The sequence below is a fragment of the Lolium rigidum genome, chromosome 3 (genome assembly GCF_022539505.1).
Source record: "Lolium rigidum isolate FL_2022 chromosome 3, APGP_CSIRO_Lrig_0.1, whole genome shotgun sequence".
Lineage (NCBI taxonomy): Eukaryota > Viridiplantae > Streptophyta > Magnoliopsida > Poales > Poaceae > Lolium > Lolium rigidum.
Genome location: NC_061510.1, coordinates 109,987,444 through 110,003,148, shown reverse-complemented (window position 1 = coordinate 110,003,148; position 15,705 = coordinate 109,987,444). Strand labels below are relative to the sequence as shown.

The following is a 15,705-nucleotide window of genomic DNA, read 5'->3' as shown; positions in this document are numbered from 1 at the left end:
ATCAGCAAGAGGCAGGCTAGCTAGGCTAGCCCAGACCCAACGCGGCCATGACTCGTCGGGGGCAGAATGGAGCCGGTGGAGCAGCATGGTCAGGAGGCAGGAGTTCTGCACGCGCAGCGAGCGAACGCCGAGGCCGCCCTCTTCCTTGGAGCGACAAACCCACTCCCACGCCACGAGACATTTGGCGCCGGAGACATGATCGGTGGCAGCCCAGAGGAAAGCATGGTAGAGCTTGTCGAGGGCAGCGACAACACTAGGAGGGAGCTCCATCGCGCCCATGTGGGGAGCGTGTCAAAGACAGCATTCAGCGGAACGAGCCGACCACCAGGAGAGAGAAGGAGGGAACGCCATCCCGAGAGGTACTTGTCCACATTGGCGATGAGCGGCGTGAAAGCTGCGAGGCGACGAAGCTTCTCGGTGGAGGGCGGCAAACCGAGGTAAGTTTGCGGAAACCCCTCAACCCGGCATCGCAGATCGTCCTGGATCTCCGCCAGCACCAGTGGATGGACGTGCATAGGCACGAGCATGCTCTTCTGGAAGTTAATGACGAGCCCAGTGGCGGCACCGAACTGTTCGAGTAGCAGGCGAAGGCGACGAGCCGCAACGGCGTCCGCGTAGAGAATGATGAGCGTGTCGTGAGCGTACTGGAGAACGAGGCAGGGGCACCATCGACGATGGGGTGTTGGAGCGTCTCGTCACGCTGCACAAGCCGATGCAACACATCCGCCACGAGTAGGAACATGTACGGGGACAGTAGGTCACCCTGCCACATGCAACGCATGATCTTGATCCATTTTCCAAGGATCCCGTTGAGGAGGATGGAGGAGCGCGAGGAGGTGAAGATGTCATCCATCCAGTCGCACCAGAGCACCGGGAAGCCGCGAGCAAGCATCACCTTGCACAAGATAGCCCGGCTCACAAAGTCGAACGCCTTGGCAAAGTCAAGCTTGAGAACGACGTAGGGAGCTTGACGGCGAAAGCAGGTTTGCACGAGCTCCGTCGCGTAGACGAAATTTTTAATGATGCTTCTGCCGGCGTGGAACCCGGTTAGGTCGACATCAATGAGCTTGCCAATTTTTCGCTGGAGCCGCACCGAGAGCGCCTTGCACAAGCTTTTGACGTTGCAGTTTTTGAGAGACACCGGCCGAAACAAGCCCAGAGAGAGGATGCCCGGAGTTTTTGGTAGCAGCATCACATGGGAGCGGTTGATCCTCTCGAGGTCGATGGTACGGGAGTGGAAACTTTCAAACAGGCGGAGCAGGCCGGGGTGGACCATGTCCCACGCCGCACGGTAGAAGCCAGGCCCAAGCCCATAAGGCCCTGGAGTGCTAGAGCGGTCCAGCGATAGCAACGCACTTTCCACCTCGTGGGTCGAAAAAGGCCCAACAAGTATGTCGCCACCCACCCTCGCGCAGCCGACGTAGAGCTTGGTGACGTCAAACGCCCATGCAGTGTCGGAGGAGCACCCGAGCAGGTTGCCATAGAAGGAATGGAGCGCGACGGCCTTGGCGTTGTGGGAGACAACAACCGCGCCATCAATCTCGAGGGCACGGATGGAGTTGCGACGCATCCTCTGCGAGGCGCGGGCACGGAAGAAGCGCGTGTTCTCGTCGCCTTCGATCACCGTTGAATTTACCCCGTTGCTTCCAGTGGGCGGCGTGCTCGAGGATGAGGCGCTCCAGCGTGGACCTACAGAGCACACACAGCGAAAGCTCGCCGGCCGACATAGGCCGAGATTCTTCGAACAAATCAAGCAAGTCGATCACAAAGGAACAATTATTTTGGAACTTGGGGTTGAAAAGGTGGGACCGTTTCCAAACCTTGGCAGCGTTGTGGAAGACTTTGAGGCGACCTGCAAAGTCATTGGTGGCGTCAGCGACGATCGGGGGATTGTCCCAGGTAAGAAGAGTGGAGAGGAGGGAAAGAGGGTTGAGAAGCCACGAGTTTTCGAAGTGAAAACAGGTCGCACGCGGGGTCTTTGTAGAGGCAGAAACCAGCAGGGAACATGGTCGGAAGTAGGGCGGGGGAGGGAGGAGAGGAAGGAGTTGGGGAGGGCGAGGTTCCAGGCTTGGTTGAACATGGCACGATGTAAGCGAGCGAAGATAGGCGTATCACGTTTGTTCTACCAAGTGTAGAGTCGATCAAGCAACATAGCTTTTTTATTAAATTATTCAACAAAAGATTGCAAGAGAAATACAAAGATCTACTTCAAGCCATCTTCTTAGCGACAACTCGCTATATCTACAAGACTCGTGGAGAGGGTGACCAAGAACATGATTGTGTGCCTTCCTCTAACACTAACGCACATCATTTAAAAAGCCGAATGTCTGTCCAACACTCCCATTGATGGATGAGAAGCACAACCAGTCAAGCAAACCCTCAGCGGGCATCATTGCACGGGCCAGAGAAATCACCTCTGCCGTCTTCCGCGAACCCGTCTCCAGGAAGAATCAACGCATTGACCTTAACAGGCATGCCGTCGATGCCACCTTGACGTCGTACATCTCCACCATCCTGGGCGCGTCTATCATCCCGCGTCAGTCGCCGATATCCCGATGCGCCACGCCTTCGAGACTCCGCCACCATCCAACATCTACTCCAGGAACGACGCCCCAAGAGGTAGAACATCATAGATAGCCCCACCATTGTCCGATCCAGGAGACCTAAATCTGGGTTTCCCCTAGAGCAGCACAAGTGAGTAGACGCAGGCTACGATAGATATGCCTTCATAAAGGTAACGACGCGTAACGTCCCCATCGCCGCCATTACCATAGTGAGAGCACGGTTTTCACCGGCAGATGTGCATCCTCAACTTGCCGAGTGTAGTGAAGAGACAAATAAAGACGACGCCTTTGAAAATGTAAGACGCTAAGCAACACCGCCATCATCTGCCAAGACCGAGGTGGAAGCGCGGTTTTCACCGGCTGCCCCATCACCCTAAGCTCCTCGTTGCCTGGATCTTCACCACCGGAGGTCGGTGTGGGATCCCAAGATCCCCCGCACCAGATCTCAACATGGTCGTCTACCTCCGGAGGAGGAGGAAGCCGTCGTAGTCATGTCCGAGCCCGCTGGCCCAACGCCTAAATGATGTGGCAGCTCCGTTGGGCGTCGTTGCCTCCGGCCGCCGCCACCACGCATCATAGCGTTTGCAGAGGTGGGGGTGCGCGCCACCTCGCATCCCTGCCCGCTCCTTGCAGGTGCCTCGCCGCCGCCACTCCGCGCAGCCTTTTGCCGGGGACACCTTCGGCGGTGACGGATGAAGGAAAGAGGGTTGGGACGTTGGAGTGGTTGGCGACGGGATCCCGGGCGGCGCGGCGCCGCCCCGCAAGGGGTGGAGGGGGGTTGTAAACGTGAGATATAAGGGACAAAGAGCATGATATGTGTGTTGATCTTTTAGCTGAACCTATGGTGGTGTGTGATTTAATCCGGACCATCCATTTTGGCCGTAGCTAGCTGTAGCGCACTCGTAGGCGGTGTGTTTCGCACGAGTACGTACTACGTAGGCGTCAGGGCATCCGGACACCCACGTACGCGGCAGGCCACACTAGGGTTGCGACGAGGACGAAAGTGCTTACTTTGGGGTGGGTCTGGTTGGTGCACCGTGTGCGCGCGAGCGCATATCAGTGCGTCACTAAAATAAAATCCATCTCCCTCGCGCGCGCGCCACCTAATCATCATGATTCATGATCGGTGATGATATAGCTAGCTAGCTGCCGATCGTCGTCCCGGAGAAAGAAGGCAAAAAGGGTGACGCAGACAAGGCGTCTTGCCGCTTCGTCCTCTACCTTTCCTTGCCACCTCCCGCCCTTTTTAAACCCACCACCGCTGCCAAATCCGCCTCCCCACTGGCTCACTTCATCTCCACCGCTGCCGCCGAACTCGGCCACAATTAGACAGCTGCACGCCCGCGCGCGCTCGCTCGCTAGCCTTCAACAGGCAGACAGACACGGCCCGACGCGACGCTCGGCTCTTTCGAGCGCGAGGGAGATCATCGTCGGTGGTGCTTCTGATGGGTTCCGCCGCGCTGGACCACGCCGGCGGTCGGCCGAAGAAGGGCTCCGGCGGGTCGCAGCTGTGGAAGAAGGCGCTGCTGCATTCCAGCCTGTGCTTCGTGATGGGCTTCTTCACCGGCTTCGCGCCCTCCTCCGTCTCCGACTGGCGCTCCGCCGCGCCCGTCGCCGGCGCGGGTGGGCTCGCGGTGGAGAGCAGCCACCTGCTGCGGACGCAGCACTCAGCGGGGAGCAACAACCGGACCCTGCTGTCGCACGGCGGCGCAGCGGCGGAAGCGGCGACCCCGCGGCCGCTGCTGGTGGTGGTGACCACGACGGAGTCGACCCCGACGGCTAACGGCGAGCGCGCGGCCATGCTGACCCGGATGGCGCACGCGCTCAGGCTGGTCCCGCCGCCGCTGCTGTGGGTGGTGGTGGAGGCCACCCCCGACGTTCCCGCCACCGCGCGGCTGCTCCGCGACACGGGGCTGCTCTACCGCCACCTGACCTACAAGGACAACTTCACCGCCGCCGAGGTGGCCGCGGGGAAGGAGCGGCACCACCAGCGCAACGCGGCGCTCGAGCACATCGAGCGGCACCGGCTCGCGGGCGTCGTCCACTTCGCGGGGCTCGGCGACGTCTTCCAGCTCCGCTTCTTCGACCAGATTCGCCAGATCAGGTACCGTTCTTCATTCCATTCGATTCTATGCCCTGCGTGCTCGCATTCATCACCGTCGCATTCATCCCAGCTAGCTAGCAGAGTGAAAAGAAAATCTTCTGCCGATATTTGACTGGGGCAAAAACAAAAGTCGTTCGTCTTGGACTTTCTGAGCAAAGAAAAGCACGCGGTAACTTACCGCTAGCGCACAAAGGCTCACACGCTAGCAGGCCGTGCTAGTTGCAAGCCCGCCGCCGCTCTCGCCCAGAGCGGTACAGCTCACGCCCTACCTGGATGGCGTCCTGCCCAGGGCTAGTTTAATCGCCGGCGAGGGAGGCTGCAATTATCCCGACCCATGTGAGGAGGTCACCCTCCGCCATTAAAGGGTCGTTTTTATCTCTCTGCTACACATTCTTTTCTCTGTCAGGCTGTGCCATTAGGATCTCCGGGACCAAAGGCGTTCAAGCAGCTGCCCTGTTGTTGGGCAGCTCTTTTTTTTGCTTTGTTTTTGCTGATCAATATTTTACTGCAAGTAGCGGGACCTAACGGTCTTGTTCCGGCATGGCTGCCAATGGCATCACCAAGGTGTGTGTGTTGGTGGTGCGCGCGTAGGATAGATAGAGGAGACGCCCAAACGTGTCGTTAGAAGCATGATTGGCGCCCCTCAACCGACGGCGTAGGTGAGCTAGCGGTGTCCTTTGCTCAGGACCTGAAGCTGAGGGCAGTGTCCTACCCACCGGACCTGACAGGGATACAATACAAGCGTGGGGATAGCTATCTATCTCGCGGACGGTGGGCGCTCCGCCGCTCCTGCCGATCGCATGCGATCATCGCCGGACTCCAAATCCGAATCCAAATAGAGGCTCCTGAAAGTGTCTGAGTCGTCAGTTCGTGACTGAAAATCACGCACGACGTCTGAACCGACGCACGCGTACAAACAAGCTTCACCATACTCCTTCTGGTCCAGCAAAGCCGAGCGCCAGTACGCGGTACGTACACGGCACGGGGTTCTGTTGAGCGTATGTATTCTTAGCCAAGTCCCTTCCCCTTTGCCTAGCTGGCCTTCGCATTAGCGGCATGCTTGTGTTCGCGTCACGCTAGTCGGTTTGCACAGTTCTCTGCATGTGTCCAATATGCAGTTTTCAGTATAGTCCAAACTGCAAACTGCTGTCAGAGATCGACCCGCGCCTAACAATAATTAATTAAGCACAAGGTTTTTCTGGTAATGCTTGTGGGTCGCATGGCTTGGTATGCAGAAACTGCCACTTCGGTCTGCAGGCAACGCATGCTTAAGCACCTAACTGTGCCCCATTTAGCAATGCTCTAGCTGCTGCTGCTGCTGCGTGCCGTGGCGGCAACTTGACATGGACAATCAGCTTAATTACAGTACTCCTACCAACTTTGTGTGTTTTTTTGAGAAGATTGACAACTTTGTATTACTACGCTTTTTAGACACAGCCATCTATCCATGCATGCTTTTTGCACTAATTGACGCGAGAACTTTAACCCAGAATGTTAATTTTTCAGCACGTTCGGCGCGTGGCCGGTGGCGAGGATGTCGCGGGGCGAGCGGAAGGTGCTGGTCCAGGGCCCCGCGTGCAGCGCGTCCAAGGTCATCGGCTGGTTCTCCAGGGACCTCAGCAGCAGCACCACCGTCAGCACGGGCCAGGCCACACCCACGGGAGGCGCCCCAGCCGGCGCCGGCGCGGCGAGGCCGTCGTCGACGCCGGAGATCGACGTGCACGGATTCGCCTTCAACAGCTCCGTGCTCTGGGACCCCGAGCGGTGGGGGCGGTACCCGACCTCCGAGCCCGACAAGTCACAGGTCAGTCAACCATATCATATCAGCAACCCCTTCTTCATTGCGCACCAACTACTTCTGTACGCGTATCGTAGAGTATCTGAGTAGTGGCACACACTTCTGTACTTCCTAGCTCGCCGTTGCCATGCATCGTAGAGTATCAGCTGAGTACTAGCACACGCTACGCTACTGTAGTGTACTTCCTCGCTCGCCGGCTGGCTCGGCGTCGCCATGCGTGCCCGGAACAGCGAGCATTCATACGGGCCTTTCGCGCGGCACAGCGATGTCGACGCGTGGTTACGGTTAGGCAATTTTCCCGCCATGAAAGCGGCGTCTTGCCCTGTCAGGTAGCGAGCGAGCTAGAGCGAGGCTGTTGATCGTGCATGTGCTACAGCTATGCCTCCGCGCGTCTCGTGGCCCATCTGTCGCCGGTCAAATCCTTGTCAACCCCCGCGGCTCCATGATCGCCGCCCTGGCCCATTCCCTCATTCCCGCATAAAGATCGGTGGAGTCGGTGCCCTCGTTTCGTCTGCAAATCAAACCCTATTGTTAATTCCTCCTCTCAAATGGAGATCCAAGCAATCGACGACAGAAATGGGTCGAATCTGTGATACAGCATTGCAAACGCGAAATCGGACGGGGGATCGCGCTTTGATTTAAACTACTAATCCGGTGCGGCGCGGTGGGGTGATTTGGTGGGAGGGCCCGGCCCCGTGGCTGAGTAGGATTTGGTACACCCATGCATGATGAGCTCCAGTGCAAGGCAAGCCACACTTGGTGTTGGTGGTTAGCGACAACAGCAGGTAGCAGCAGCAGCCGTACCCTTGGCGCTTCTTTACAAAAACAAGCGCTTCTTTTAGGTGTGCAGCTGACTGTTTCATCTATCATCACCCTAACCACTAAAGCAAACAGCCCCTTGCTAGTTGCTATGAGCAATCATGCGTCGGAGGTCGTCTCGTTTGAGCTGCCATGAACGCTCATTGTTGCTGCATTGCCAATACTATGATGAGTTACATGCTTGTTCCACACTTTTTGCCAGACCCTAACGTGTATCATCAACTGTTTCTCAGGACTCCATCAGGTTCGTACAGCAAGTTGTGACGGAGGATTACAGCAAGGTGAAGGGCATCCCTTCCGACTGCTCCGAGATCATGGTGTGGCGCGTCGACACGCCTTCCTCCTCGCGGCAAACTCCGGGGAACAACAACAGGAGGTAGAATGGAGGGACAGTTATTATACATAGAAGAGAACGGATGAAACAGAGCAAGGTCGATCACACCGGCAAGGTGTTGGCTTTACTGCTACTAGCTGCTGCAACGAAAGGAAAGGAAAGTTTTGGTTTTTACAGGGGATGGATCAACATGTATCTCCCCAGGAAATATCACCATATTGTACATCTTTTTCTTTTACTTTTTTCCTTCAACAAATGTGATATATGTATAATCTTCTCCTCTTCTTCTCTTCCTTTTTTTTCGAGAGGGTTTAGGTCCTTACATAACACCCCTTGAACTGTCTCTCAAGACTGGAATGAATAGAGCGCAAGTTATAGCCGTCTATTTGCAAGAAAATCTTCATAAAGGCACTTCAGATATTTCTGTCTCATAAGTTACCAAAGTTTACTCAATTTGCAAAGAAAATCTTGCTGGGGACAAATGTACAAACATGCTTGCGACACACACAAACCTAGGCGGCCATGTTCTAGCTAGCTAGGTGGCCCCTGAAAGGCTGAAACCATTCACCAAGACGTACACAGGGGTCTCCATCGAGCACCTTCCCTGCTGTTGGCACATCGCGATCGTGCGCAGATTTCCCATTAAACTAAGTACTAAGCCGGTTCTTCAGGCAATAGGAAAACGCAGTGGACGAGTAGACAGCACCTCCTTTTTGAAAAAGAAAAAAAGGAAGCTTCGAACAGACAGTCCACCTGTAATCAGCGTGCGCCCCTGACGATACGCATGTCTCTCGTTTGAACACCAACCATTATGTAACGTAGCTAGTCAGTCGTGTAGATGTAGGGTTAGTGGAACAGTTATCTGTGTCTGTTTCATGACCATCTTTTCCAGGTTATCTGTTCCGCTGATACTGCTACTGATTTGTCCTACGACCTTGTTGGTTGGTTATCATCTGCAGAACTTACGCTTAAAGCATGTGCAGTGTCGTCTGTACTGCAAGGACCAACAAGACCCTTTCTGCCACACTAACAAGGACCAAGGAGACTGCAGTACAGGAAACTAGTGCTACACTATGGTTTCTCTGTCCCTGCACGTCAGAGAAACACAAAACAGCAAGGAACTGCACCATCTGGAATTAAATTTTTTCTGGTTTGCTAAGGAGATATTTTCCAAACATGGTTTAGTTGATCTGCTGTCTGAACCTCTGCATGTCCCTGTTAGCCAGCTGCCGTGTATGCCTAGTCTGAACTGAACTCTAAACATCTCAGTCTTCGGGTGCCTAACTGAAGCTGAGACAGCGTGCAGACCAGACATGCAGCTGGCAAACAGGGGAGTCGGTTTTCTAGTTTCACATTGCACATGGATAGATGGCTCATGGCTCGTTGTGTTTGCGTTTCAGTGATAGCTTCTTGCACATGGGGTTGTTTTGAGCAAAAAGGGAGCCAATGCGCTTGTCTCGACTCAACTTTCTCATCAGCAAAAACTAGCCCACGGTAGCTCGTGTATCCAGCCCATTGATATGTTCTGTGCTGGTGACGATAAATGGGCCGAGAGGTTGAAACCTTAACGGGTGTGATGGATCTCGGCTCATGAGTTAACAGATTGAGCACATGAGCAGGCTTGTAGAGAAGCTCTTACACTTGCTCAAGACCTGCAGCTTCGGCGAGTGACCATGGCAACTGATTGCCTGATGGTAGTGAACGATATGGCGCAGCCATTTGCAGGAAGATTTTCGATAAAGGGAATATATTAATGTCAAAAAGATACCAATTACACCGAGCCTCTGCAACAACGCACCACCCTAATGGCACTACGGATGCACACAGCCAAAAAAAAAGAAAAGAAAACTAAGAAACAAAAGCCCCGCTACAGTATCTCGGACCTAACAACAACGAATACATCCACCGCCAAGACAACACCGAAATACGGACTCTCCAAAAACGACGCCTCCAAGAAGGGAACAATGCTCTAACACCATCGTCGCCCGATCAACGATCTTAGGTTTTCACCCTGAAGATAGTCCCCGCTCTCAAAACAATGCCTCCAACATGGTTATTGCCAGGCACAACCAGTTAAGGCTAGACCTTGGGTTTTCACCCTGAAAGGTAGGACTCTGAACTTCACCTGTGTTGTCGCCCCCACTTTCATACCGCTGCTATGAAGCCCGGAACACCAAGCAAGTCCCTCAACAGCGTGGAGACTTGAACCTCCCTTAGCTAGTCCTCCCCTCCGGCCTTCATGAACTTCTCTTCTTCCGACTTTCATCATGGATCCATAGTCACTTGATGTCAACACAGAAAAAGAGCTTCGCGCCGCTCCCTCCCGGAACCAATCGGTCGGAATAAAATCATGGGTGCGCACGACCGAATACCACCGATCCGAGCAAACTCCGTGCAAAAGCACTGTTACATTCGTCGGCGGAGCCTTCCGGAACTCTACACTCCGGATAGATCACGAGTCCAGGCCTCCGGTAGGTCTTCCTCTTCACGCAAGAGAGACCCTAGGACCACCGCCTTCTATTCAGGTCGGACCCCCACGTCGGCGACCATCCCGGGATGGCCACTCCAACCCTCCACCGGCGACTCCGTCCCCGGCTTCCATGCATCTCCATCTCGCTGCCGGAACACGGTGATAGATCGATAGATCCACCACCACCAACCGCAGGCCGACCCTCCCGGCGAAACAGAGGGCCACCTCCACCGCCGTACCCAAGGCTGCTGCCCTGGGCGACCTCGTGTCGCGGGTGAAGCCCGAGATCGCCTCCACTCACCAGCGAGAGGCGGGGGGAAATTGGCGCAGGCCATGGGCCTGGCCGCCGCCCACCACCAGCCCCTGCCGGAGTGCTGCGGAGACGACGGGAGGAGGGAGACCGCAGCGCTGGCCGCCGCCGCCCATCCCAACCGCGCCGGCCGATCCACCAGGGGAGAGCCGACGGGAGAAGGGGGCGCAGCGCAGGCCGCCGCCGCTCATCCCATCCGCGCGTCCGCCATGCGTCGAGGAGGGGAGATCCGGCCGCCGTCCACCATGCGTCGACGAGGAAAGGCCCCCGCCGCCGCCATGCCCCGTGGGTCTTTTCCCCGGCGGCGCTACCGGCGGTGGCGGCGGCGGTTAGGGCTGGGAGGCTGGGGTGCGGGAGGCTGGGAGGCTGGGTCGTATAGATATAGCATGGTTCTAAAGAAAATAAAATCACTGGAGACTTCGTTTGTGGAGTCCTCCTTTAGGCATGAGAATAGAGCCTCAAATGCCGAGGCTCATAGACTAGCAAGATCGGCTATTATGGCTGACTCTGGATGTCGGGTGTGGTTGATAGAACCTCCTGATGGTCTCTGTATTTTGAACAATGTTTTAGTTCAATAATGTGTTGTTTTTCCCTTAAAAAAAACATGAGCAGGCTTGTCCTTTTCACATGTAGGGCCATCGCGTGGCTAAAAAAACTAATGTTTTAAATAGTCGACTATAGGATATAGCCGCGGCCTTTCAAAACAGATGTAGCTCGGTTATAGCTTGATATTTAAAAACTTTGGCACCTTTTAACGGGCTAATGCAGTTAGCTACACCATGCGAGAAAGGCTATAGTGAGGCTATAGCCCGACTATTTTAAACTATGAAAAAAACGGTTAGGGACTTGGTGTGGCTCATGAAGGGGGGCTCCTATGCATTGCTCAGCGTGGGACGCTATAGCGTCAGCGCATTATTCATGGGCACTCGAAGTTCACATAACATGAATTTTTAAATCTGAAATTATTTTTTAAACAAATGTGCATATTTTAAAATTTTCAAAATCTGAACATTTTCACAAATTGAACATTTTCAAAATCTAAACAATTCTAAAAAAGAATATTTTCAAAATCTTAATAATTTTCAACATTAAACTATTTTCTCATTTGAATAATTTTCAAATTTAAATAGTTTTTAAATATGTACAATGTAAAAATTTGAAAGGAAAAAAATTGGAAAACAAAAAGAGAAAGTAGAAAGAAGAAAATAAAAAAGCACAAAAAAGGAAAAATAAAAGAAAACGAAACCAACAAAATCAAACTAAGCAATAAAACCAGAGAGACCCACACTTGAAGCTTCTAGAAAGTTCACAAAACCGACAAACCAAAAACCTCATAAGAACCCCTCTAAGGTTGTTGTCACTCAATGCTAAATGGGCCAGCCCAAATGAGATCGTCGCGTGTGCATCGTAGTGAGCAATAAATAAGAATTACTCTCATGGACCATTAAAGTGATGGCGGATGAGATCCAAAGCTTTGTTTGGATGTAGGCATATAAGTGGAGAATTTATAATCTGTTGCAAGACCATAATAGCTCGTGTTGCCACGCCCGCCAAAATTTAGGAAAAAAAGTTCAATATCAAATACAATGTGAATTAATATAGATAATGGAGCATGTGTATAGAATTTTTGGCTACATCAATCAAGCCTTACTATCATTCTTACTATCTTTTGTGCGTACTTAAATTTTTAAGAAATTTAATAGCATGCACATTAATATATGGTAACCGGTAAGAACAATCATTTGTTTCGTGTCATATAATTGTTTTTTTTTTAGATAAAAGGCCAGCGAGGGCCCGACTTTAAATTAATAAAGCCAGCAAGGTTCAAGGTATCATACAACCGCTGCGGCATACAGCTTAGCCAAGAAGAGCGAACATGAAACGAAAACACACCGGGGGCGGCACCCCACAACCACCGCACTAAGAAGACCTAGCAGGATTACGCCGCAGACTTCAGTTTTGGCTTCTTGGACTCACGGAGGCGTAGAGCTCCCTCAGCTCGCTTGTCAACCGTCTGAGGTCCTCCCGGTCTCCTGGTTTTGCCTTGACGCTCCAGAGCTGTAGGAAGATGCACATTTTATAAATCAGGTTAGCGGGGTTATTTAAAATTTTCTTTTCCAAAGTAAGCTTATTCCGCACTGTCCAAAGGGCCCAAGACTGTGCGAGAAAGAGAGTCCAGAGGAGTCTCCTGGCCCTCCCAGAGAAACTGGAAAGAATGGCGTGGAACTGGGGGAAGTTGGCTAATTGTTACCATAGCTAATAGTAGTTTCTTCCACAAGTAAAGGTTAGAGATGCCAAGTATGCATGGTAGCGACGACCAGCTGGTGTTGTGAAGCGTTCGTTAGCATCGTAGGGATGCAGCACAAGATTAGCTACACTTATGGGCATGGTGTTTTGGCTCATTAGTCCCAATGCACCTATTATGAAATATGTATTTTAAATTATCTTTTAGAATGTCGAAAATATCATAAAAAATTAGATGTACATCCAGACATGCCATGTTCCCATGCAATTTTTTGTGAGAAACAAGACAGTTTATGTGGGCTGTGTAAAAATATAGAAGAAATCTTGTGAAAAGTTATTTTGGAGCACCGATAATTCTCTTTTTACACAAATCATTTTTTTGCGCGACTTTGTGCGCTGACGTAGAATGCCCAGATGTACACCAAATTGTTTTTTAAAGCTTTTTTACATTCTAAAATACATTTTTTAAGCAACCGGGTGCACCTACACCTATAAGCCAAAATAGATTTCCTCTACAGTTACTTATTATTCCCTATATTCCCATTTACAAGGCACATATCTCCCCAAAATTCTCGTTCGGTTAAGAACTAGTATAAGTAGATGAAATATTTGGTAAATGATTTATACGATTAGAAAGTATTTCTCAATATGATCCTAACAACATATTTTTTTTACAAACTTCCATACACTAATGCTCAAATTTTCTTGTTAAACTTCATCTTAAAAGGCGTGTGCGTCTTATATAAACTAATGGTTGGGGCACCCCATGGGACGCCTCTTCGCTGGTCCTGTGCGGTCCAATCGTGGCCAAATGCCACAGTCGTCACGTTGAAGTTGCCTAAATTCCCCACTCATGCTATTATACACTCGGTGTGCCACTTCACCGCCATAGAGTTCCTGTAGGGAGATCTAGGTTTGGTTTGGCCGGCCACACGGGAGCTCTCATCGTGATGTTTATCTCTCTCCTTCCGTTTTCTCTACGTTCAAGCACGTCTTGCTCATGGACAGCACACTACCGATGTTGACCTCTTCCGAACTTCATCAATCTATGCATCTGTGATGGCTTATGTACTGTGCTTGTCAGTCAAGTTTGTTGTAATTCAACCTCCTGTGACAAATATACATGCCATGGTGCCAGACAAATAGTTCATTGGTCACAGTTCCAAAAGACATTCACTGCTACTAAGCCGATTTCTATAGAATAGATCAGCTAAATGATGTCTACGTGTGCTTCTATTCTTGTAGACCGTGTTGGGCCTCCAAGAGCAGAGGTTTGTAGAATAGCAGCAAGTTTCCCTTAAGTGAATCACCCAAGGTTTATCGAACTCAGGGAGGTAGAGGTCAAAGATAGTCCTCTCAAGTAACCCTGCAATTAAGATACAATAAGTCTCTTGTGTCCCCAACACACCTAATACACTTGTCAGATGTATAGGCGCACTAGTTCGGCGAAGAGATAGTAAAACACAGGTGGTATAGATGGTGGTAATATTGCAGGAAGTAAAGATGCGATAAAACAATAAACAAGCGATGTTTGCGGTATTTGGAAACAAGGCCTAGGGATCATACTTTCACTAGTGGACACTCTCAACATTGATCACATAATAAATAAATAACTTCTCCTCACTTGTGCTACATACACTCTCTTGTTGGATAACAAACACCATTCATTGTGTAGGGCTACAAGAGCTCCCTCAAGCCGGAGTTAACAAGCCCCACAACATTCGGACTTCATATTTAAGTAACCTTTAGAGCATAATAGATCATTGCAATTTAGACCGAGTACTAACATAGCATACACACTGTCACAATTACACTATGAAAGGGGGAATAGATCACATCAATACTATCATAGTAATAGCTAACTCCATAATCTACAAGAGATTACAATCATAACCTACGCCAAGTACTACATGATACACACACTGTCACCATTACATCATGAAGGAGGAATAGACTACTTTAATAACATCACTAGAGTAGCACATAGATTAATAGTGATACAAAGCTCATCATATGGATCTCAATCATGTAAGGCAGCTCATGAGATCATTGTATTGAAGTACATGAGAGAGAGAGATTAACCACATAGCTACCGGTAGAGCCCTTAGCCTCGAGGGAGAACTACTCCATCCTCATCATGGGAGACAGCAACGGTGATGAAGATGGCGGTGGTGTCGATGGAGATGGATTCCGAGGGCAATTCCCCGTCCCGGCGGCGTGCTAGAACAGAGACTTCTGTCCCCCGAACTTGACTTCGCGATGGCGGCGGCTGCGTAACTTTTCTCGTCCCGTGGCTTATGTTTTTAGGGTTTTTGAGGCGGAGAGACTTTATAGGCGGAAGGGCAGCCTCGGAGGGGACCTGGTGGTCCCACACCATAGGGGCGCCCCCCCTTGGTCGCGCCGCCTTGTGGGGTGGGACCCCCAGGGCTCCCTCTGTGCCTCTCTGGCTCTCTGGAAGCTTCCGGGGAAAATAAGGTCCTGGGCGTTGATTTCGTCCAATTCCGAGAATATTTCCTTTGTAGGATTTCTGGAACCAAAAACAGCAAAAAACTGGAACCGGCACTTGGACATCTTGTTAATAGGTTAGTTCCGGAAAATGCATAAAAACGATATAAAGTGTGAACAAATTAAACATGTAGGTATTGTCATAAAACTAGCATGGAACATCAAAAATTATAGATACGTTCGAGACGTATCAAGCATCCCCAAGCTTAGTTCCTACTCGCCCTCGAGTAGGTAAACGATAACAACAATAATTTCTGAAGTGACATGCTACCATCATAATCTTGATCAACAATATTGTAAACCATATGAGATGAATGAAGTGATTCAAAGCAATGGTAAAGATGATGATTAAACAACTGAATCATATAGCAAAGAGTTTTCATGAATAGTACTTTCAAGACAAGCATCAAAAAGACTTGCATAAGAGCTAACTCATAAAGCAATAGATTCAAAGTAGAAGGCATTGAAGCAACACGTACAAAGGATGATTAAGTTTCAGCAGTTGCTTTTAACTTGTAACATGTATATCTCATGGATAATTGCCAACATAAAGTAAT

The 15,705-nt window shown here is 51.0% G+C and overlaps 1 protein-coding gene across 1 annotated transcript; it reads left to right on the top strand.

Annotated features, from left to right (window-relative positions):
• Window positions 1-4,001: 4,001 nt before the first annotated feature.
• LOC124697980 (probable glucuronosyltransferase Os03g0287800) lies at window positions 4,002-8,004 on the top strand. Its single transcript, XM_047230508.1, has 3 exons — window positions 4,002-4,668; window positions 6,175-6,472; window positions 7,519-8,004. The coding sequence occupies exons 1-3, from the start codon at window positions 4,010-4,012 to the stop codon at window positions 7,663-7,665; spliced, it is 1,104 nt and encodes a 367-aa protein (XP_047086464.1). The 5' UTR covers window positions 4,002-4,009; the 3' UTR covers window positions 7,666-8,004.
• The last annotated feature ends 7,701 nt before the right edge of the window (window positions 8,005-15,705 follow it).